This window comes from Sturnira hondurensis, unplaced genomic scaffold, assembly GCF_014824575.4.
Source record: "Sturnira hondurensis isolate 20B ecotype Veracruz unplaced genomic scaffold, ASM1482457v3 Scaffold0016663, whole genome shotgun sequence".
In the NCBI taxonomy this organism is placed as follows: domain Eukaryota; kingdom Metazoa; phylum Chordata; class Mammalia; order Chiroptera; family Phyllostomidae; genus Sturnira; species Sturnira hondurensis.
Window position 1 is genome coordinate 6,086,011 of NW_028089294.1, and position 21,794 is coordinate 6,107,804.

A 21,794-nucleotide genomic window follows, 5' to 3' on the forward strand; every position below is an offset into this window, starting at 1 on the left:
GGAGGAAAATAGGAAAAAAATTTTGAAGCAAAAAAGTAAAATATTTAATAACATAAATAACGTAATATTTCACCAATGTAAATGTAAACAGAACTCAACAGCAGCATTAACAACCATTATTCCCCCAAACTGTGGAGGGACGGGGGGAGTGTGTCTTATAGTCCGAAAAATGGGTTCAATATTTCTCACAAGGCTGACTTCTCTTTTCTCTCCTAATTGGGAGTGTTTGCTTTTTAATCTTCTCTCTGTAAGAATTGCTTCCTAGCTTTTTTTTGGCAGTGATTCCTTTATGCAGAGCGTAAACGCACAACAATCACTCCCCTGCAATAAGTCCCGTGACCCCTGTATAATTACCCAAACACAACATAGTACAGTGGTACCTCGGTACTTGTCAGAACTCATGACACGTGCTGTGCTGGAACCAATGGGTACTGAACGATGAAGTTTTTTCCCTTGTGGGGCTGCTTCATGACTCATACAAGTTCTAGTGAGTGCGACGAGTCCTGAGCAAGCACTGGGTACTGAAACATTTTTTCTTATCAGAATGTGATGAGTGCAGGGTTTGACAAGTTCTGAAGCTGACGAGTACTGAGGTGTGACTGTACTAGGTACGTGAAGTCTCTTTCCTTTTCCAATTGGGATAGTCGCTTCTCTGTCACTAACACCTGTAACCCTCACCCCCACTCCAATTGTCCAGGAGCCATGCTAGGTCTGGGGAGGCAGACACATGGGAACCTGTCCTGGAAGAGCCCAGGGTTTCCTTAAGGTTGTTCCTCCTCCTTGTCAAGCCCTGTGCCCCAGACGATGAAGGAGGCAGGCTCAGCTGGGCCTCCTGGCTTTGGAGTGAACTCCCGGGGCTGTGGTTCCTAAGTCCCGAGAAGTTGGCACAGACGCCACGTCCCTCCCCTGTGACAAACTGCACACCCGGGGCTACTGGGTTTATCAGCAGTAATTTGATCTCTGTTCTTCCTGGACAAAAAGAACCAGGAATTTGTTGGAAAATATTTCACACCCAGAGGCTGAGCTGTTGAGTTCACTTTCTCAGACAAGCTGTTGCAAGCTTTTGGATCCCATTAAATTGGGAGGTCTGTGATTCACCAATTCGTTAACTATTTAAAGGATCAGAGAGTTAACTTGTGAGAAGCAAGTGGTGGATTTTCCCACATTTGACTCATTGGGTCCCAGGGTGTGTGTTACAGCCGGGGGAGAATTCCCCACAGTGGTAAAGTTGGGAGGCGGAGCATAGAGGAAGCCATGAGTGGTCCCCCACAGCTGCTTGGTTGGAGTGCCCCCTGCAGATTTCCGAGGACGGCATCTTTCGTCTGCCTGTGACAGAGCTTCTGGTTGTTCCTACTTTACTCTGGCTGCATTTTGTTTGTCTTGCAGGTTGTTGCCTGGGCCCAGTTCCACCTCTGGGGGCACGTCCAACTCTGCTGCTGGCAGCCACCAAGGCAGCTGAGATGCATGTGCCCTGGGCAGCTGGTTCTCTTCCTGGCACAGCAGATGCCAGCTTGAGGGTCACAGCTCCCAGAATGTGTGAGGTCAGGGTATCAGGCTCAGCTGACATGGCCTGAGCTTCGTGCTCACAGGGTGTGCATGTTGGATCGCTGGCCTCTCCCCTGCACCCCTGGAAGGGTGAGGAGCTGCCATAGCCTCTGTCCGGCAGAGTGCTGACTGCACATCTGGCTTTGTGCAGGGGCACAGCTGGGCATGGTCGTGGAAGTTTACTGGGCTTGGTGGCGGTGAGGTAATCTGGAGGCAATCAGAGGGAATCGGGTAATTTGCCGGCTTCAGCAGGGCAGTCATATTGTTAACACAATTAGTTCCATTAATCCTCTCTAATCAGCTAAGGTAAACAGACAGCCTTTGAAGGAAGGGAAGACATCTTGATGAAGGAAGGAAAGGATGAAGTGATCCACTCCTTTTTCACTCCATAGCACTTATTATTGTGAATCTGGAACAGAACATTAAAAGCAGTCACCACCTAGTGTATGTGCAGGAGCGGATGGGGGCCCAGGCTGGGGGAGCCTCTTCAGAGGTCACTGTGAAGAGGGCTGGATTCGACAGCGGTGACCTGTGTTTAGTCATCTCTTTGTTCCAAGGTATTTGTTAGCTTGGTTGGGGCAGGAGGTGGGAAGGGTTGGGGTTCAATGAGGCACCCTACTCCCCAGGTGAGGTCTGTAACAAAACCTAGGATGAGCCATGGGACATCAGTCCAATCGGGATATCAAAGCTGTTTACTTCTTTCCTCCCTCCTTCCCTCCGCTCTCCTCCTCTTCTTTATCTTACTATGGAAATCTTCAAACATGTGCAGAAGTAGATGGAGTCCGAGAATGGCCCCCATGGATCTTCCACCCCAGGGAAGATCCACACTTTCAATGGTTAAGATGACCAGTGGCCAATCCCCCCGTTGGTACGTACCATTGGTACGTAATGTTCACCACCCCTGCCTCTCAGAAGGCGTTCTTATTTGTAGTGTGTGGCTCATCTGTCTGTTAATGAGGAAGCTCCCAGAATTTCTGATAGAGAGTTCTTGTTTCTTCTTTCTCTTCTGATGGGCCAACAATTGAGGCTGATGCGGAGGTTTGCGGAGCCTGGGAAGCTGCATCCGGGGCGGGAAGCAGATGGGGAGGCTGGGCAGTGAGGCCTGGGAAGGCAGCAAGACCTGGGTTCATGGGGTGGGCTGGACGGATTTGTGAATGGATTACCTTTTCATTTTTTATTTTTAACTGTGTACAAGGCTACTTCTCCTCAGCAGGCCTGCCCACTCCGGAGCATGTTTACCCACAGGGATGATTGCGGGGAAGAAGAATTTCTGTAGCAGCAGCGTCGGGAGCATCTGCTCTCTTTCACTTCGCCTCCATTCCAAATCCTCTCACCCCTTTCCTGTGTCTTGTCTCAGAACCCATGAGGTTGCCCATGTGGGGACCTTGTGCCTCTGCAGCCTAACAGGGCACCTTGGGTAGGGAGATCAGTCACCAGCCTCTCTGTCCAGTGCTTCCTGCAACAGGCCCAGACTTGGGGGTGCCCCACTGCAGCCCCCTGCCCCCTGCCTCCTGACAGCATTTTGGAGGTGAGGTATTTAATGGACAGGGGAGGGGCACTCAATCTAGCAGAGCAACAGCAGCAGGCAAACAGGCTTCCCAGAGACAGGAAATGCCTGTATGCCAGCTTCAAGCATTATTTCAGTTTTTCTACATTTTTTCCCCTTGTCACACAAACCCTTCCTCGTAACGAGTGCAGTGAGTTAGGTCAGTGATGCATGAAGTCAGTGTTACAACAGTCTTAATAAAAACGTGTGTGTGTGTGTGTGTGTGTGTGTGTGTGTGTTAGAGAGAGAGAGAGGGGGCGTTTCTGTCTCTTTTGAAGACACATACAAAGCTAAGGAAATCGCAAGGCTTTTAAAAGCCACATGTCTGTGCTGGGTGTGTGCGTGTTTGGGGGCGTCGGTTTGGAGGGAGGAAGGAGACAAGTCCAAGTGGACCCTGCCCATGGGTAGAGGTCAGGCGTCTGTGTCAGGGTCTGTTTGGATACCTGGGCAGGTCCCTCCTCACCTTCCCAGTCTCTGCATGTTGTAAGGCCCTTGGGATCGTTATCAGCCCTCCAGTCTCATGGCTCAAACTGCAGTTCCATATCCCTTATCCAAATCCCTCTGGGCCAGATATTAGCAATTCAGACTCTTTGAGTGTAGAAGTTAAATATAGTATATATTCTGTACATTATATATATAACATGCCAGCAGATTCCGGAGCAACCTTTCATAAGGAAACAAATTAATATTTCTGTAACACAATTGTATAAATTATTCACACTAAGTGAAATAAATAGCCTTGTGTCAGATTGGGTCAGGGTTTGTTGCCAAATGATTTTGATCCAAACTTCAAACAAAGTTCAGTTTTTAGAAGTTTTTTTTTTTTTTTGGATGTCAGGATTGTGGATCAGGGACTTTGGATGTGTACCATCTATGTGCTAGTGAATACCGAAATTGGATCTTAAGCTCCGACCTCTCCCCTGCATTTCAGGTTCATGTCTCTGGTTGTCCTCGGTTGTCTCGGAGCTGCCTCTGGCCAAGCCCGTCTGAACCCCGCTCCTAGTGCCCCACTGCCCCCTGCTCCACTCGGTCTCCTGCCCAGCCCAGGGGGCAGCCCTGCGTTTTGCTCAAGCTGGCAGTGTCCATGCCACCCTCTCTCTATCTCACACACTGGGTCCAATCCCTCGGCCATCCTATTGGCTGTACCTTCAAAATATCTTCAGAATCCGACCGCTTCACATCACCTCCACTACTCCCAGCTCTTTCTAGCCACCGTCATCTCTCACCTGGGTTACTGCGATAACCTCTCACTTTCACCTGGATTACTGCCTCAGCCTCCTTAGGGGCCTTCCTGCTTTCTCAGGTGTTCCTGAGGCTTATTCTCTGCACAGCAGCCAGAGCGAGCCTTCCCAAGTGTAAGGCACAGCATGCCCCGCTCTGCTCACACTCTCCTCTGGCTCCTCATCACACTCAGAGCCAGAGCACAAGTACTGACCTGACCCCACTCCGCCTCTCTGACCTCATCCCCCACGGCTCCTCCCATCACTGCCCCAGCCACACCCACCTGCCTCTGCTCCTTGCCCCAAGGCCAAGTCCTCTCCCGCTTCTGAGCCCCTGTCCTGGCTCTTCCTTCTGTCTGTTAAAGCTCCTGCTGCCCTCCCAGAAATCCACAGGGCTGGCTCCTTTGAGTATCAGAAAGACCTTCTTTGATACATCAACAGATAAATTAACACAGTCACTAAACCCAAATTTTGAATCCTGTCTCTTTGAAACTAAGGCATGAAATACTCTAGGGATGTCCAAACTGCGGGCTGCATGCAGCCCAGGATGGCTATGAATGTGGCCCAACACATATCATACATTTACTTAAAACATGATGAGATTTTTTTTTTGTGATTGCCTGTCACAGTATATTCAACGTGTGGCCCAAGACAACTCTTCTGTTTCCAGAGTGATACAGAAACACCACAAGGTTGGACACCTCTGCATGAGAACCAGCAAAAGGTTCAACATACTAGGAAAGGTCTATTAACTGAAACGCGCTTCCAGTTGCATCTACTCTGGGCAGTGAACAAGGCATGGACTCTGACAAGGATGGATGGGAATGTTTTAAACTTTATTTTCCTTCGACGTCTTTGAAAGGCTGAGGGCTTTCTTTGTGCTTGGGTTTATTTCAAGCCCTGCTTCCCTTAATTAAGTAGTGATTGCAGATGGCCCTAAATTGTCCTCTCAAAGTAGATGTGAGTCCATAGACCCCCTTTTATATGGTTTATAACACATCACACCTGTGATGTAGCTCTTTTCTGTGTTCATCCAAAATATCACATGGAAATCTCACATCGGTGATGCTCAGCATGGATTGAGGTTCTATTCGGACACTCAGAGCTTGAACAGGATTTTCAGACGCCCTTTGCTATGCCTTTCAGAGAGCATCTTCCCTCCTAGTTCAGATGTCGGTGTGGGTTTCAGCCTGTGTGTGTCCAGCTTGTGTGTCCCATTGCATGAGCCTGCTCACTCTGTGGGGCCTGGGACTTCAGCTGCGGTCAGTTATTCAGATGCCTGAATGGACTGCTTAATCTAACCGTTTATTGTGCCTCGGTTTCCTTACCTGTGAATGAGAGGATTGAGCTACAGATTGTTCTTCAGGCAACAACACATTTAATTATTTGATTGTAAAAAATAAGACATTATAGTAGAAAATAGAAAAAAGTACAAAGTTGAGAAAACTGTGGACATACACAAGGCAAACACACACACGCATTATTCCACTCCCCAACACTTAACCTTTTTCCATTTGTTATGTACCTTCCCATACATGTTGTATTTTTACAAAATTGAATTATGAACTACGATTTATCTCACTTTTCCTCCACTTAATGGCATATTTTGAATATCTTTCCATGTCAGTAAGTATAATTCTACAGCATTTTTTTTCGCTGTGACATGGTAGCTAATGATTTGAATAATCCACAACTTATTTAAATAGTTTGCTATTATTGGACAATTAGTTTCTAAGTTTACACTCTTTAAAAATGCTGTAATGATCATTCTTGTATGTAAATTGTTTTTGCACATGTGTGATTTGGGATAAGTTCCCAGAAGTAGTGGAATTGCTAGGTCAAATCATTTTGCTATTTAACGTGAAATCGCTCTCCACAAGTGTTGTGCCGACTTACACTTCATTAGCAGTCCGTAAGAGCGCCCGTCTCTCTCCACCACAGCACTGGGTACCGCCATTTAAGATGACACGTTTTTTGGATTCCCCATTCAAGGGGATCTGTTTGCTTCTTTGCCCACTCAAGGCCCAGTCTAAGTAACAGAAAAGGAAAAGACGGTGGCGGGTAAAATTCCGTAACCACCAAGTGAGCAGAAAGAAGCCATTAATAAGCTATTTCAGTGAATTTCCATGGGTGGAAGTAGAGGACAGAGTGGCAACTGGCTAAACGGAGTAGCGGTCCGGGAGGGCCCGGCCGAGAGCCAGCTGCTCCACGGAATCCTGAAGGGGCTCCAGGTTTGGAGACTTTAGTTACTAACCTCAAGGGTCAGGAGTGAGAGGTGCCCTGAAACCACGTGACTCTCTGAAGAGCTGTGTGTGGAACTGTGTGTAGATTCCCTTCGCCGCCTGAGGACCTGGAGCCAGACCTGGATCCCCAGTGTAAAAAATTGGAAGATTCTTTTAACGTGAAATGGTCTGATGGTTTGGGGAGGACCAGCAGGGCTGGCGTGGGGGTCCCCTGCTGTAATGTGGGCTCCCACTCTCTAACCCTAAGGCAGATGGGCTGGTATCTGCAGAAATGCGTTACACACGTACACTGAAACAAGAGAGAGAAAAGATGCTGTGAGAAAGGATGCATAAAAAATCGGAAGGCATTCCTGGAAGATTAATGTTTTGTCAGAAACTGAAGTTCAGTGAAAGGGTCGTAAAGGAGATCTCCTAGAATATGGATTAAAAAGTAAAAGAAATGGAAACATATATAACAAATAGTAAGAGACATAGGGATCTAGTCCTATTGGTCCAACATCTGAATAATAGAAGTTTCACAGAGAAAATGGAAAAGAGGCCAATAGCAAAGAACAAATAGAAGAGTACCTCCCACCAGTTCAGTTTAACTTGACACAATGAGTCAAAAAATACACCCAGAGACATGTCATTGTGAAATGTCAGAACACTGAGGATAAAAAAAAAAAAATCCTAAAACTTCGAGAGTCAAAACAAAACAAACTCATCTACTCTTGAGCAACAGAAAACAGACTGACATCAGAGTCCACTGGCAATCTTTATGTTAAGAGAAAGTGCCGATAATGACTTATGCAGAACCTAGATTTCTGTATCCAGCTGAACTATCATGTGTGAGAGGACAGGCATGCAAGGTCTTAGGAATGCTGGCTTTCTACATACTCTCGTACTTGGTGTTTCAATCAGAATGACTTCACAGGCAAACACAAGGGACTATCCCAGATCAAGGAAGATGATGGGTTCCTGTACCAGCCGCTGTACCCTGCAGAGCCGTGATAAGAAGCGACAATTCTATTGCTGGGAGCAGCCCAGAGAGCAGTCAGTCAGTCAGTGTAGGGCGAGGAGGACAGTGGAAGTGTCTGGAAGGGGTAACCCTGACAGAAAAGGATCCTGGGAAAACCTGAAGGTCTGGGAAAGACGATTGGTAGAGTGGAAAGAAGAAGAATCCATTTGAATTTGATACTAGTTATTTTCTCTGTCCACTTGCTCTTGGGTTGTCACATTAGGCCATTGGAAAAGAACGTGTATGTAAAACCATTTACAAAATCATAATTAGTTTTCAGATTTTGTAGCCACTGTGTACACAAAGTGTGGGACTCAACTACAGTTAGAGAACAACACTGGTACATTGTAGTGTTGACAGACTAACAGTAGAAACAGTGGAGACGGAGGGAGAGGCAGGCTGAGGACGGGAGGGCCAGACGTGGGAGAACAGAGTGACCTTTTGAATGGCACTCCAGCAGTTGTAGACAAGAATGGAGAAGGAACTGAGAATTGTGATGAGAACTGTGGAGGGGGAAAGTGGAGGGAGATAGCCAGGGAACTTAATCAATCATCATCTCTTGTACCAGCAAAACGAGAGAGAATGTCTAACATAAGGCATCAGGAAATTGAGGTATAAACTTTTTATTTAGGGCCATGGCAGTGGCCATCAGGAAAACCTAAATAGAATTGGCTCCCTCTGGGGAATAATGGGTCAGGAGATTGTTGCTTCTTGTTGTAAGTTCACACGTGGTCTTATTTTTTAAAACTGAATACATTATAATACTTAGTGTTGTCTGTATTTTAATGAATAAATAGCACAGAAATACATACTTTAAAAGCAACTTTGGCTAATTATGATAGGAAAATAAGAGAGAAAAATAGCCTTTAATTTTATTTCTCTGTTTATTTGAACTAAGTGATTTTAAAGTTGATTATAACTCTTCAATTTCATGCCCTGGCCAGGTGGCTCAGTTGGTTGAAGCATTGTCCTGCACACCAAAAGGTTGCAGGTTTGATTCTCAGTCAGACCACATACCTAGGCTGTGGGTTCTATCCCTGTTTGGAGTATGTGTGCGAGGCAACCAGCGGAGTTTCTTTCTCACATTGATGTCTCTCCCTCTCTCTCCCCCCATTTCCTTCCTCTCTAAAATCAATAAAAACATATCTACGTGTATGGGTTACAAAGAAATTTTAGGCTTCTATGATTTTTATAAGTGTTCTTTTCTCATAAGACATAGTTGCAAATATATGATGAAAAGTAATGGCAAATAGGACTTGATATCCATAAACCCCGAGTTCCGGCAGTGTTTTCAGCAGGACATGGATCCCCCAAGTCAGAGCCTGCAGTGTATTCATGTGTCGTTGTCTGAGCTCCCAGCTGTTTTGCTGCGGGTTTGGTGTACTTTCAACTATGAGCTCCAGGAGGGCAATGAGGGAATTTCACGTTCTTCTTTTTTTCTTGTAAGAGTTTATTTGAGCCAAATTGATGACACATGTTGGGGAGCAAGGTCTGAAATGCTCCTGAAAAAAACTGAAACATTTTTTTCAATTACAGTCAGCATTCAATATTATTTTGCATTCGTTCAGATGTATACGGCATAGTAGTTAGACAACCATATACCATACAAAGTGTTCTCCCCAATATTTCCAGTGCCCGCTTGGCACCACACATACTTATTACAATATTCTCAACCTGAAGGAGCTTTCCTTTCATTGTTCTGTGTCCAAGAAGCAACTCTGGGATCATGCACACAGTGTGAACTCCTTGAACAGCTCCCAGCATGTTCTTTCCACACAATGTCCTTGAGCCTGTGCCATTTGCTGGGCAGAGTGCCAGGCCCCAAGGTAACAGGACATCGGGTTCAGAGTTGGAGAGCCTTGGTTTAATCCAGGCTCCTCCTCTTCAAGCTGTGACAAGGTGAGCAAGGTACTTCAATCCCCAAGCCTCAGTTTTCTCACCCCTGAAATGGTTGAGAAGAAGGATATTGCCTCCCTCACCCAGAGAACACAGGTACAGTGCCCAGCAAAGGCTGTTCGTTAGAGTTGTGTTTATTGTTAAGAGTTAAATAAATAGTCTCTCCTTGAAAAGTTCAAGTGATTTAATGGCACCTCTAATGTCTAGGTTTTGAAGGGAGTCAGGAACTGACGTCTTTGCGAGCACTCATGAGTGAGAGGTTCTGTTGGGGTGTGGACCATTATAGAGACAGAAGAGTTTCTGGCCTGGAGATGAGGTTTCCGGTTGCACAATCCTGAGCTCCTCTGGTCCACGCGGATCCATGCGGAGCCACTTGGAGCCCTGCCATGTGTCCAGCCACCAACCAGGGACTGCGGACCCCCTCAAAGGAGCACGGCGCTCTGTCCTAGAGGCACTCACAGTTTGGACAGGAAGTGATGATAATGACCAGACAACTTACATTTATGGGACACTAGCTAGCTGTCTGCCAGGCACACCTCCTTGTGCTTAAGTTAAACGGTCTCATTTAATCCACCCAACACTATGAGGATAGTGCCACTGACATCCTCCATTTGTGGATGAAGATATCAAAGGAAGGGCCATATAGCTCGTAACAGGCAGAGTTGGGATTTGAACCCAAGTAGGCTAGCTTCACAGCCTTCCCTCTCAATCACTTCAATGTATTGGCTTAAAAAATAGGAAACATGGACTAAAACACAGACACACAAATACACCCAGTGTGAGAGACCATTGCAAAGTAAAATGCAAAGTGCAGATTGGTAGTGGGTATTTTTCACCTCAAAACACTGGTCGTAAGTGACTGCATTTCCTATTTGCACTCACCATCTCCTCTTAGGTAGGGTACACAGTCATGCAGTCTCATTTCCCTGAAAGGCGATAGTAAAACTGTACTGTGACCGGGGGATGCTTTGCAAACCATTACCCACTCTCAGTATTAGGTTTGGCACCGTTGACTGTTTTCTCGGTGCAGGAAAGCATTTGCGTACACACCGAGCTGTTTGTTTTTAGCCACCTCTGTCATCAGAGGGAGCTGGCTCTCGGGGTCTATTTCTGAGCCTGCAGAGAAGAGGAAGCAGGTGCTAACTTATGTTTGCTCCGGTTGTGACCCGTGGAGAGCCAGGATCTGCGGTGTCGGCCTCCCGCCCAGCCACCTGGACCTTCACACGGAGATAATGGCTGCTGCGGCCCTTGGTTCCTGTGACCCGGCTTCGGGGAATGGGAAAGCGCTGTGTCTGTCACTTTTGAGGGACATTATTCAGGATGTGTCTGGTAACTGAAGCAAGCTGCTCTCTCGTGGATTGGAGATTAGAAATAGTTGGCAAAAATAAATGGCATGGACTTAAATTTTGTGACAGGGTAACTGAAGAACACAATTTCAAAAATCAAATGTCCTGAAAGAGAATGGAATGAAGAATAAGGCCTCTTCCCTGAGTCCTGGTCATCCAATCCTGAGGCAGCCCCTGTTGACGGAGACTCCTAGAGATAATCTTGGTGGAACAAGTGTGTGAAAGAATGTGCGTGTGTACCCCATGCGCACTCCCATTTTTTTTTACACTGTACCCTTGCGTAATAAACACATTACACCTTGCTTTTTTTTCCCCTTGTTTAATATATCCCAGAGATATTTTCATGTCAGTCAGTACACTTAGATCTTTTAATTCTTTTTTTTAGGGCTTGCATTGTGATCTACCAAATATACCATAATTTATTTAACCAGTCCCATATTCATGGGCATTTAGGTCCTTAAGGTCATTAGAAGCTGTTCTAAAGTATTTGGTCTGATCACCTTGTTTTGCAAATGAGGAAATTGAGATCCACACACACAGAGACAGATTTTAAAAATTCAGCAGTCTCTCAAACCTACATGTTGGATGTGTTTTTCCTCTGCTGGTCATATTTTGATCACAGAAGACAGAAGAAGGTGGCTGTGCCTGTGAGTGTGTTTTGCACATGTGGGTGGGTGGGGGTGTGAATGTGTGCCTACACAGGTAGGTGTACATTCTGTCGTGTGAAGATGTACTCTTGAAAAACTCTGAATGAATCCTTTTATTTTTAAAAATGGAATATGAAAATTTAAGTGCCCTGAGAGGGTGGGAAGATGATTTGTTATTTAAAGGAAAACTGTGGGGCAATCCTTATGTGCGAAGATGGCTATTTTTTTCCTAAAAAAAAAAAAAAAAACGACTTCATTGAGGCATAATTTACATGCAAAAAAGTGCATCTATTTTCAGAGTACAGCTTAATGCAGTTTGACAAAGGTATACATTCATGTAGCCACCACCCAGTCAACATAGAAATTTTCCATCTCCCTCGAAAGTTTCTCTGAGCCTTTTTTTTGTTTTCTTTCTTGTTTTTTAATTGAATCTATACTTTGGTATTGTAACTACAATACTGACACAATCTCCCAATGATCCTCTGCCGCTTGTACTCAGTTCCCACCTCCACCTCCAGGAGGTCACCGATAGGCTATTTGTCACTGGAGGTTCATTTGGCCTGTTCTGGAACGTTGTTTAGGGGGTATCCATTTTTGTTGCATGTCCCAGCAGTTCGTTCTTCATTGCTGAGTAAAATTCCATCATGTGGACCCAGCTCGACGTGCGTGTTCGTTTACCTGTGGTTGGGCATTTGGATTGTCTCCGGTATTGGGCTGTTGGGAATGAAGCTGTGAAGAACATTTGTGTACGGATGGATGGCTTTCCGAGTAAATCATCTCCAAAATTCAGTCGTGAAGATGGAGTTTAAAATCAGGCCACCCATCCTTCGCGCCAACACATATAAATATGTATGGAATCCCTCCCAGGTGCTGGACAGAAAAGATTCTCCTCCATGGGGATGGACACTAAAGCCTAAATAATATATTTGCACTCCCGTGGAAGGTGTTTGAAAAAGAAAGAGCCTTCCTTTATGAAGGAAAGTGCTATTTTATGAGAGTCAGTGCAATTGGAAGTCTCTTATTAGAGTGGAACCTTAAACTCTTCAGTCTTTGCTTGTGCAGCCCCTGCTTTCCAGGCAGTGAGCGTGCTCTGCCAGGAGGGCAGGTGGCAAACCCCTCCTCAGATGGAGAGTCTGCGCTGTTCACTTCCAAACCTGCTCCCGGCAGCTGCTCCAGAGTGGCCCGTGTAGCGCAGTACCGTTTTGTGCTTTCCAAAGCAGAAGCCAGGATGCCCGCTGCAGGCAGCTCCCCTGCTCTGTCTGGCTTGCCTCGTCCGTGCCAGGTGCCTTTGTGGGGACAGCAGCACACCTGAGGTGTCTCTGGTGGAGAATGGCCAGTGATAAGAGGGATGTAGAAGTTCAGCACGGGTCTCTACTTTGGAAAAGGACTCCTGAGTCTTCTCCCTCCTTCTGCCGTATACCACCACCTTCCTTACTCCTCACCCTTCTCCGAGTGAAAAAGAAACAATCGTATTTAAGACTTGGTTGGTGCCATTCGGGCAGTGCAAGCCTCTCTCCGCCCTTCTCATCCTCTCTGGATCCATCTATTTCTGAGCCACTCCCTGCGTTTTGCTTCCTTTTGGGCCCAGCATCTTCCAACAGAGGGGAGAGGAAGTGAAACTCAAATCGGGCATGTGTGTGACCTCTGCGGGCTCTTCTGTTGCCTAGAGGTCTCCAGTGAAAGCTAAGCCTCTGGTTAAGAGGAAGCTTGGCTGTGAATTTCTGACCTCCTTCGTCTTGAACTCGGTCACCCCCCAAAGACAGGCATGTAGATGTCTGTGGCTCACAGCAACACGCAGCAGCAGTACTGAAGTTGCAAATTTGGTGGGGTGCTAGCCCAGTGGCCAGGATTCTTGCTGGGGCGGTGTGGCGACAGAAATACTGGGCTGAGAGGGTCAGGAGCTGGGGGTGCCTCTCACGTCCAGGCTTCCCAGCTGCAGGGGACTCATTCAGGTGAATGGTGCCCCTTGAAGCTGGGCAGTGGTGTGTATCACCATATCGGCTAGTTTTCTTCCTGAATTTCAGCGTTTTCATACGTAGAGTGGTACTAACAATACTTGCTATCTTACAGACCAATTATGAGGAAAACATAAAATAATGTGTGTGGAGGGCTTTGTGAATGGTTAGATACTACTCCACCTCCCTGAAAAGTATCCATGAGTCTTTTTGCTTTCCAGAGAGTTCTTTGTCGTGGGTCCATGGACTGTTTGGGCTTGTTCGTAACTCACATGAGTGGAGCTCTATTTATGCCCAGACCTCGCCCAACGGCAGGGGGTGCGAAGTGTGGGATGCAATGCTCTGCTTTAAACTAACCTGGCTGGGAAGCCAGTCGCTTAAGCCTAAGAAGGAGATGAACCCACAGAGGCTTAGGGGAAGGAGAACCCTGGGACTGGGCTGTTGGAAAAGGCTGGAGGGCTAGAGGGCCAGTCAGGGCTTGAGTCGGGAGCTCTGTCACAGTCATCTCTCCTGTGTGCTCCAGGCAGCTCTGGGCGGGGAATCCAGCTTAAAGCTCTCCGAGGCCCAGTTTTTCCATCCGAAGAGCAGGGAGCAGGCCTCACGGGAGATTCAGTGAACACAGTGTCTGAGGCCCAGCAGGCGCTCAGCCTATGCGTGGCCACCCTCCCCTTCTCCTTTTCTCAGGAGTGGTGCGTGGCCCTCTGATGGCCGGGCTGGAGCCCTGCCCTGGGTTTCCTCTGGGCTGTGCACCAGGCTTCTGCACAGTCATTAGGTATCCTGGAATAACATGTAATAATATTAACTTTGGTTGGACAAGAAATTTTTTTTTGGTTGGGGGAAAATTTTTGATATAGCGGAAAGAACATTGCCCTAAAAGGCAGGTTTGAAGACTAGCTTTTTAAAATAATAACAGCACCAGCAAGTACTGAGTATTTCATGCCAGGCATCATGCTAAGCACTTTACCTTGATTATTTCATTTGGCATCATGACAGCCAAATGGCACAAGCCAAATGATACAATCTATTATTAACTCCATTTCATGGACACAAGACCCAAGGCAGAGAGGAGTTAGTATCGTGCTTTAGGCCACGAAGCCAGGAAGTTCACTCTTCACCACCACGAGCTGAGTGTCTCCTAGGGCCAAGGGCTTTGCATGCATGTCTCACGGAGTTTTCTCAACCACCCATTTCACAGACGAAGCGACTGAGTCCAAGGCTCAGGGGAAGTAAATAGTTGCCTGGGCTGGGAAGTGACAGAACTGGAATCTAGCCCCGGTCTAACTCCAGCGACCGTGTCTCCCCCACTGTGCTACTACCTTACTTCTGGCCCCAGCTGGAGGGGTAGCCCAGGGCACTGGGGCTTGGAAGGGAATCATAGTCAAAGGAACGAAGATAGTAGCTACAAAGACTCTTCAAGTATGAGGTTCAAGGAGATTTGATGAATAGGGTTGCATCAGGGAGAATTGGGAGGGACCTGGAGGGCAGAAGGAGCTTAGAACTAACCCCAGGATTGACTGGGAGGAGGGAGGAGGCCTGCTTTGGCGTAGTGCCAGCTGCCTGGTGGTGATGCCCACTGACAGCCTGCAGAGGCTGCTCAGGGCTGGGCACCTACATTGCTGCATTGTCTGGGCCTTATAATTGTGAGCAGATTCTGTGATGAAGCTAAGTTGGCCATGAGGTTGCACCATACTTCCATCACCTTTTGTACCTGATAGCCCCCGTACTCATCTGCATTGAAGGTGTACCCCCCTAGATGGGTTCTCAGAGCCTCCTCAGTCCGCTGGCTGGGGCTCAGCTGGCTCTCTGTGGCCATCTGCCCAGGCTGCAAAGCTCTCTGTTGCTTTTGGCATGTTTAATAGCTTAATTTCTATTTCTCTACTTGGAAACACAGTTCACCAGCATGGAAGCAGCAGTGGGTGCTAAAATGGTTTCTGATTGCTATCTTGAATGTTAATATCCTAATACACTTTATCGTCAATGACCCGACCCCCCCGGCCACCAGCTCTCACTCCCCTTTTGCAAAGATAGGCACGCTGCCTGCCTCGGATCTGCCTCGCAGCCCATCTCATGCCTTTCCTGCCTCCTCCTCCCTGCCTTCTGCAGATAGCATTGTGCTTCGCCAAGGAAGTCCACAGTCGTGGGAAATCTCTGACTTAGAGGGTATGAGAAAGCGTTTCATTTTGCCGGCAGGGTTTAATAGGGATGATCTAATCTCTACTAGGCATACATTATTGAAATTCCATGCTTTTGGACAAGGGGGCCCCTGATAATTTAGAAATGTGGCAGGGATGGGATTCTGGTTTGGCTCTGATCAGCAGAGCCGGCTGTTGTTGGTTTTCCTGTTTGTAATTCAGTGCAGGGGCCGGCTGATGCTTGTGGCCAGGGGCGAGGGCTCAGTGCTGGTGGCGAGGGTGCTGGAGAATGTTTTCTTTACTAAGAGATCCCAACTCACAGACTCCGGGAGTCATCTCAGGGCGTCGCCAGTTCGTTAGGCAGTTCCCATCTGCATATCAAGCTGGAGATCCCAGGTACAGGCCCCCCCCCCCCCCGGGGGCCACGTGAGAGAGACCCTGCCCTTCCCCACTCCCTGCCCAAACAGAGCACCTGAAGTGTCACAGGGAGCCTCACCCAGCAGGCCTTGAAGACCCCTGTTGATGAAAGGGAATTTTGAAGGAAACCGGAAGCACTCTCAACCACGGAAGTCTGTGTCTGGAATAAAGCGGAGTTGGTGAAGGGCTCAGGGAACCGGGCTGTGAGCACAGCGAGAGTGGCGTGGGGTGGGGTTCTGGGGAAGGTCAGCTCAGGCTGCGCCTTTTCCTCCCCAGGGAGCATGTCGTGCTCGTGGCACAGCTGCGTCTCTTTCCCTCTCACCTCATTTGAATGTCATTTTGGTGCAGGTCACCTGCCTTCCTTCCTACCAGGGATGGGGCCCTGGAGGGGCAAACGATCCTTGAATGGACTCTGGAAGTCCTGAACCGGAGTCTTTTCTCCCTTCCTCAAATGTTTATTGGATGTCTCCGGCCAACAGACAGCGAGCTAAGCACTAAGGATGCAGACAAGGTCCTCATGCTCTCTGTCTAGCAGAGGAGCTAGGCATGTGGACCGTGGAGTGCAGCTGAATAGGAGCCGTGGTTAAGATACGTATGTGTACTGTGGGGACACACATGAAGGGTAGATGAGTCTTACTGAGAATATCTGGGAAGGCTTCAGAGAGGAGGCCATAATCGACCTGGACCTCGAAGGAGGAGGAGGAGGTATTCACCAGAATGACCCTTCCTAAGTCCTGCTTGCTAACAGTGTGCCCACTCTTTGTAGGAGACAGTGAAAGAGAAAAAGGAGGAGTAGTGGTTCCAGTAAGAAATTTGCTGGAAATTTGCAGCTCGTTGGGGAGACAAGCATGGCACAATAAGCCGATTAAAGCCCTGCATGGGCAGATGGGATGGTGGGGGTGGGGTAGGCATCTGAGGGCGTTCAGTGACCTGGGGTTTCTAGAGTTACTGCTCTCTCATGAGGACAGTTTCTTTTTTTTTAATTTTAAAAAAGGTTTTATTTATTTATCTTTTGGAGGGGGAGAGAAGGAGAGAAGTATCAATGTATGGTTGCCTCTCCTGAGTCCCCTGCTGGGAACTGGCCTGCAACCCAGGCATGTGTCCTGACTGGGAATCGAACCATAATCCTCTGGTTTGCAGGCCCCCGCTCAATCCACTGAGCTACGCTAGCCAGGGCGTATGAGGACAGTTTCTGTTAGCACAGTTTGGACCTTGCAAAGATAGCACAACTACAAAGAGGCCCAGCCCCTTTGACTTTTCTAACATCAGAGGGTTGTATCAGCCTGGTTGTGTATTGGAGTGCATAGCTGGATTTGGAGGTTGGGGGAGGGAGGGAGAGTGAGTGCAGGAGGTCAGTGGTAAGACTTTAGCGACATTGTCTCTCTCCACAACCCTGATAGAATCTGGACTTTGCACAAATGCATGTGCCAACACACAGCCTGAGCCTGGGGGTCCTTCGCTCTCCCACAAGCACCATGCGTGTTCTCAGCCTTTGCTTGTGCTGTTATTTCCACCGCGAATGTCTTCCCTCCCTTCCTGCAGGGAGCCTTCCAGACCGCTCTTCTGCATGGATTTCAGGCTCACCAGACTCAGTTATTCTGTCCCTCTTTATGGAGCTGGGCTCAGCACTGTTTTCTGTTTTCGAACTCTCCCAGGAGACAGCAAACTCTTCGAGAGCAGGAGCAGTGTTGTTTAGTATAAAAAAAAAATAAGTTTCTTTACACAGTTTGGGCAGAACCTCAGCATTGCCACTTCCTTTGGAACTTGCAGCACAGCTTCCTTAACTGTGAAATGGGGTGATGCAGAGTTTCTCAGCGCGATACTGTTGGCATTTGGGCTGGGTTGGTCATTGTGACAGGGACTGTCCTGTGTGCTGTAGGACATTCATTAGTGTCCTTGGCCACCACCCAGTAGATGCCAGTAGCAACATTCCCTCTCCAGCCATTATAGTCAAAAATGTCCCTTGACATTCTTATGTCCCCCAAATGTCCCCTGTGGCAAGTGTCCCCTGGGCCAGGTTTCCCTTGTGTAGCAAAATTGCTTCCGGTGCAGAACCACTGGGGTGACCCACTGCTGGGGATGCATTGGGCCTCCTAGGACGGCATCCAGATCCTCCTGGATAGCCTGTGAATGTGGACTCTCCTTTGTTCCCCTCGACCACCTGCCGTTTGATACTCTGCAGGTTGATGAACTGAATGCAGCTGTGACTCTAGGTTTTCACAACTTGGGGTGGAACTGTCACGGATCTCTTGGGTTGCCCCCGTAACACACTAACAGAGTCACTGTCATTTTTTTAATTGCAGATTGATCTGGAGCCAGAAGGCAAAGTGTATGTGATCATCGATCTTTCGGGGTCATCCGGTGAAGGTAGGAGAGAGTGACCTCAGCCTTGTTCGCCTCCACTGATGCTTTGTCTTACGGGCTCTCCCTCCCCTCCTTGGCTGGGGTGTTTTACAGTGACATTTAATTAACTGGCACCGTTTAAAGCAAAAGGTTATTTTGAAGATGCTTATGCCTGTATACCAAAAGGGACTAGCCATCTGTTAACTTCTGTGGAGCAGAGGGAGTATTTTCGACTTACCAAGTGAGGCCAATGAAACCTGCGTTCCCGCTCCCTGGTGTACCAGGCAGGCTTCCGGGAGCGGCAGCCTCTCCCTGGGGGCTCCCGTGGCGTTTGTGTGTGGGTGGGGGTGTGGGCGGGTAGTAAAACCAGTTGGTCTAACGGTACTCAGAAATAAAACAAATAAGGTGTCAAATTTCAGAATCTTATTTCTGTAGAGCTTTTATAGAAGTGTAATTTTTTTTAACCAGTTCTGGGGGGAAAAGTCCTACACTTAGAAATACTGGGGTAAAGGACCGTCCACAGCCACTGGCTGATTACACAGGGAGTAGATGTTCTCAGATAGTTGGATTTTTCTTCCTCCTTCTCCTCCTACCCTCCGCCATTGATCCTGTCTTGGCCCTCTTACTGGTTTTAAGAGCTTGCAGGGTGGTGAGGCCTGAGCAGCCTGGGAAAAGGGAAGGAGAGACAATAAGACCCTGACCACCTGGGAACGGGGATATAGTGGCAGGTTGGGAATTAGGACTGAAATTTAGTCACTGGGACCATCTTTCTTCTCCTCCTCTCAGTGGGGAGGGGGATGGAACAGCTGGGTTTAATATCAAGGCAGAAAGATTAGTGGACCATGGTTGGTTCTTCTTGGCAATGAGAACAAATGGGGTTTTAGGGCCTGTGGCCCGAAGGGAAAGAAACAGCTCACTTAGGCCCTGGCTGGTAGATTTGGACTATTTACAGCATCTCGCCTGGATACTGGGGATTACAAGTCACAACCCCAGATGGTCTCCCCGACTTTAGGGAGGAAGCTCTAATCTAAAGTTCAGTGATGGGCAAAGTTCATCTATGAGCAAACTCAAAGGAGGTGGTCGGTGGTGCACTTGACAGTGGTGCCTGATGATTTTCATGTGGCTGATTCATCACCAGTTTCAACACGTGTTCAGAATAATTCAGTAATTCAATTGTGTGTACATGGGGCTTATAATAGAGTCTGGCTCTCTTTTAATCACCATTATTTGGCATGGGTTTAAAACTTTAGACATCTGCTAAAGTTGGTCTCTTCGATTTTCTGCTTTTTGTTGCAATTACATACAGTTTGGGGTTTCCAACTTTACTTTTCTACTCTCAGCTCAGAGAAGCCCAGAATAGAATCTGTTGTGGAAGTTTAGGGCATCTAGTGTGAACTATGTAAAATGTACAAAGGGGCCTAAAGAATAATAAAATGAACACCAGTGTACCCATCACCTAGGTTAAGAAATAAAGCACCCAGCCCTGGCTGGTGTGGCTCAGTGAATTGAGCGCGGGCCTGCGAACCACACGATCGTGGTTCAATTCCCAGTCGGGGCACATGCCTGGGTTGCAGGCCAGTTCCCAGCAGGTGACTCACGAGAGGCAACCATGCATTGGTGCTTCTCTCCTTCTCTCCTTCCCTTCCTCTCTAATGATAAATAAATAAAATCTTAAAAAAAAAGAAATAAAGCGCCCAGTAAGTTGAAACCTTGCATTGCTTTTAACAAAACAGGTGGATCTCAAATCCACCAGACTTAATAGCACATACTTTCGATCTGTGGTTGGGAATCTGGACGTGCTGAGGACTAACTTAATTTTTGGTTATGCAAGTGGTCGGCGCCCCTTACCCACTTTCGCTCATGGGTCAACTGTACAGATATATCTCCTTTTATCACACTTTGCTTTATTGTGCTTCACAGTGGTTGATTTTTAAAGAAAAAAAAACAAATTGAAAGAAAGACTCTCCATCAGCAAGAAGATTACAGCTCGCTTTATTGCGGTGGTCTGGAACCAAACCCACAATATCTGTATATGTCTGTGTGCAGTGGCCTCCTAATTGTAGACACCAGTGAAACATGTAATGAGCAAAGTCAGCCCACTTTTTTCCTTACATAATCTATATGCGATGACATAATTAAATATACATTTTTTCTGCCAAGATGCTGGGCAACCAATGGGAGGCTTGGATTTTTGAAAAGCTTAATGATGTGCAAAATTATAGAAGACATCCTTTTTTTTACATTAGAAGGAAAGGCTATGGACAAATGAATGAATAAATAAATTGCAATTGATTTTTTTCTTCTTGCTTCTATGGCTTATAGTATGTGAATGGCCAAAGCAATTTGCATTGGGCTGAATTCTTAGTTTACTTTTTTAAAAAAAAATCTCTTTCATCTACAAAAAATGGAGTTTACTTCAGAAATGCTGACACATGCCAGATTCTGCAAAGTGCTAGCATGTGCTGCTCTGAAGACAGACATTTTCTGCTCTTGTTTTCTTGCTCTTGGTGGATTTGGGATTCTTTCTCTGGATGGTGGGAGGACTTCCAGAGATCTCTTCCTAAAAGCTGATCTTGTGGCGCTCTGTTTGTGTTCTGCGCGTCTGTTCTCCTGGTCCTGCTGCCAGGATTTTGAGGGCTCCTGGTCCAGATGCAGTTTTGTTTTCGGAAGGGTTGGGAGGGCGGGGGGAGGAGTGGAGGATCTGTAGCCAACATATGTTTTTGTTCCCTGTGCTGCATGAGAATGGTCCAGTGTGAAAATGGTGTCACAGCTAGTTCATGGGCATCCACAGATTCTTGTCTAAGTTCCTTTCTTTAGTGAAAATACCTAACTTCGTATCCTCAAAAGGAAGAAAAAAGTTGAAATGAGGGATAGCTGATGTCTTCACCACTCTATTCTTCCATCAAGCATCCCTTCCAATGCTCTGGTCCCATCAATGGAAAAAACACACTCATCAAATTGGCAGTACACTTTACAACGTTGTGGGGCCGAGATGGTGTGAGTATACCCCCCTCCTTTTAGGGTGCGCCAGAGGAGTCTTTCTCTTGCTAACACACTGTGGAAAGCCTGGATGTTGACCTCTGCTCGAGTTGGAGCTAATGTGATTTCTAACTGTCTAATAAAATTGCACTGCTTGCATGTTCTGTGCAGTTCAGCATAATGGAGTTTGATCAGTGTGTGCTTTGTCTAAACTAGGCAACCTAACCCCAGATGTAAGGGGTCAGGCTGGATGACCGCTAAGGTCATCTCCGGTCACATGATTTTGTCCTTTGGCATAATGTGAATGGATACCTATCAGAGCTCAAGGCTGAGGGCTGGTTAATATCTGTAGCAGGTAGAAGGGGCTGAAAGAAAGGTCGGTACCTTGTGAGGCACTTTCTCTACATCATCCCAAGTGGAAAACCTTTCTAGAAGGCCTGTGTGCAATCCTTCAGTCTCAGGTGCCTCTAAGTGTTTTGCTTTTAACATCAGTAATGACCACGTAGCTTCCTGGTAAACAAGGCACTG

General features: G+C 47.2%; 1 protein-coding gene across 2 annotated transcripts in view; it reads left to right on the forward strand.

Moving 5' to 3' along the window:
* Positions 1-21,794, forward strand: part of PRKCE (protein kinase C epsilon) — a 477,122-nt gene that overhangs the window by 161,602 nt on the left and 293,726 nt on the right. For both annotated transcript variants that reach the window (XM_037066522.1, XM_037066523.1), the window contains exon 2: positions 18,248-18,311. In XM_037066522.1, the coding sequence (XP_036922417.1) occupies positions 18,248-18,311 (64 nt within the window). The remainder of the gene's footprint in view (positions 1-18,247; positions 18,312-21,794) is intronic.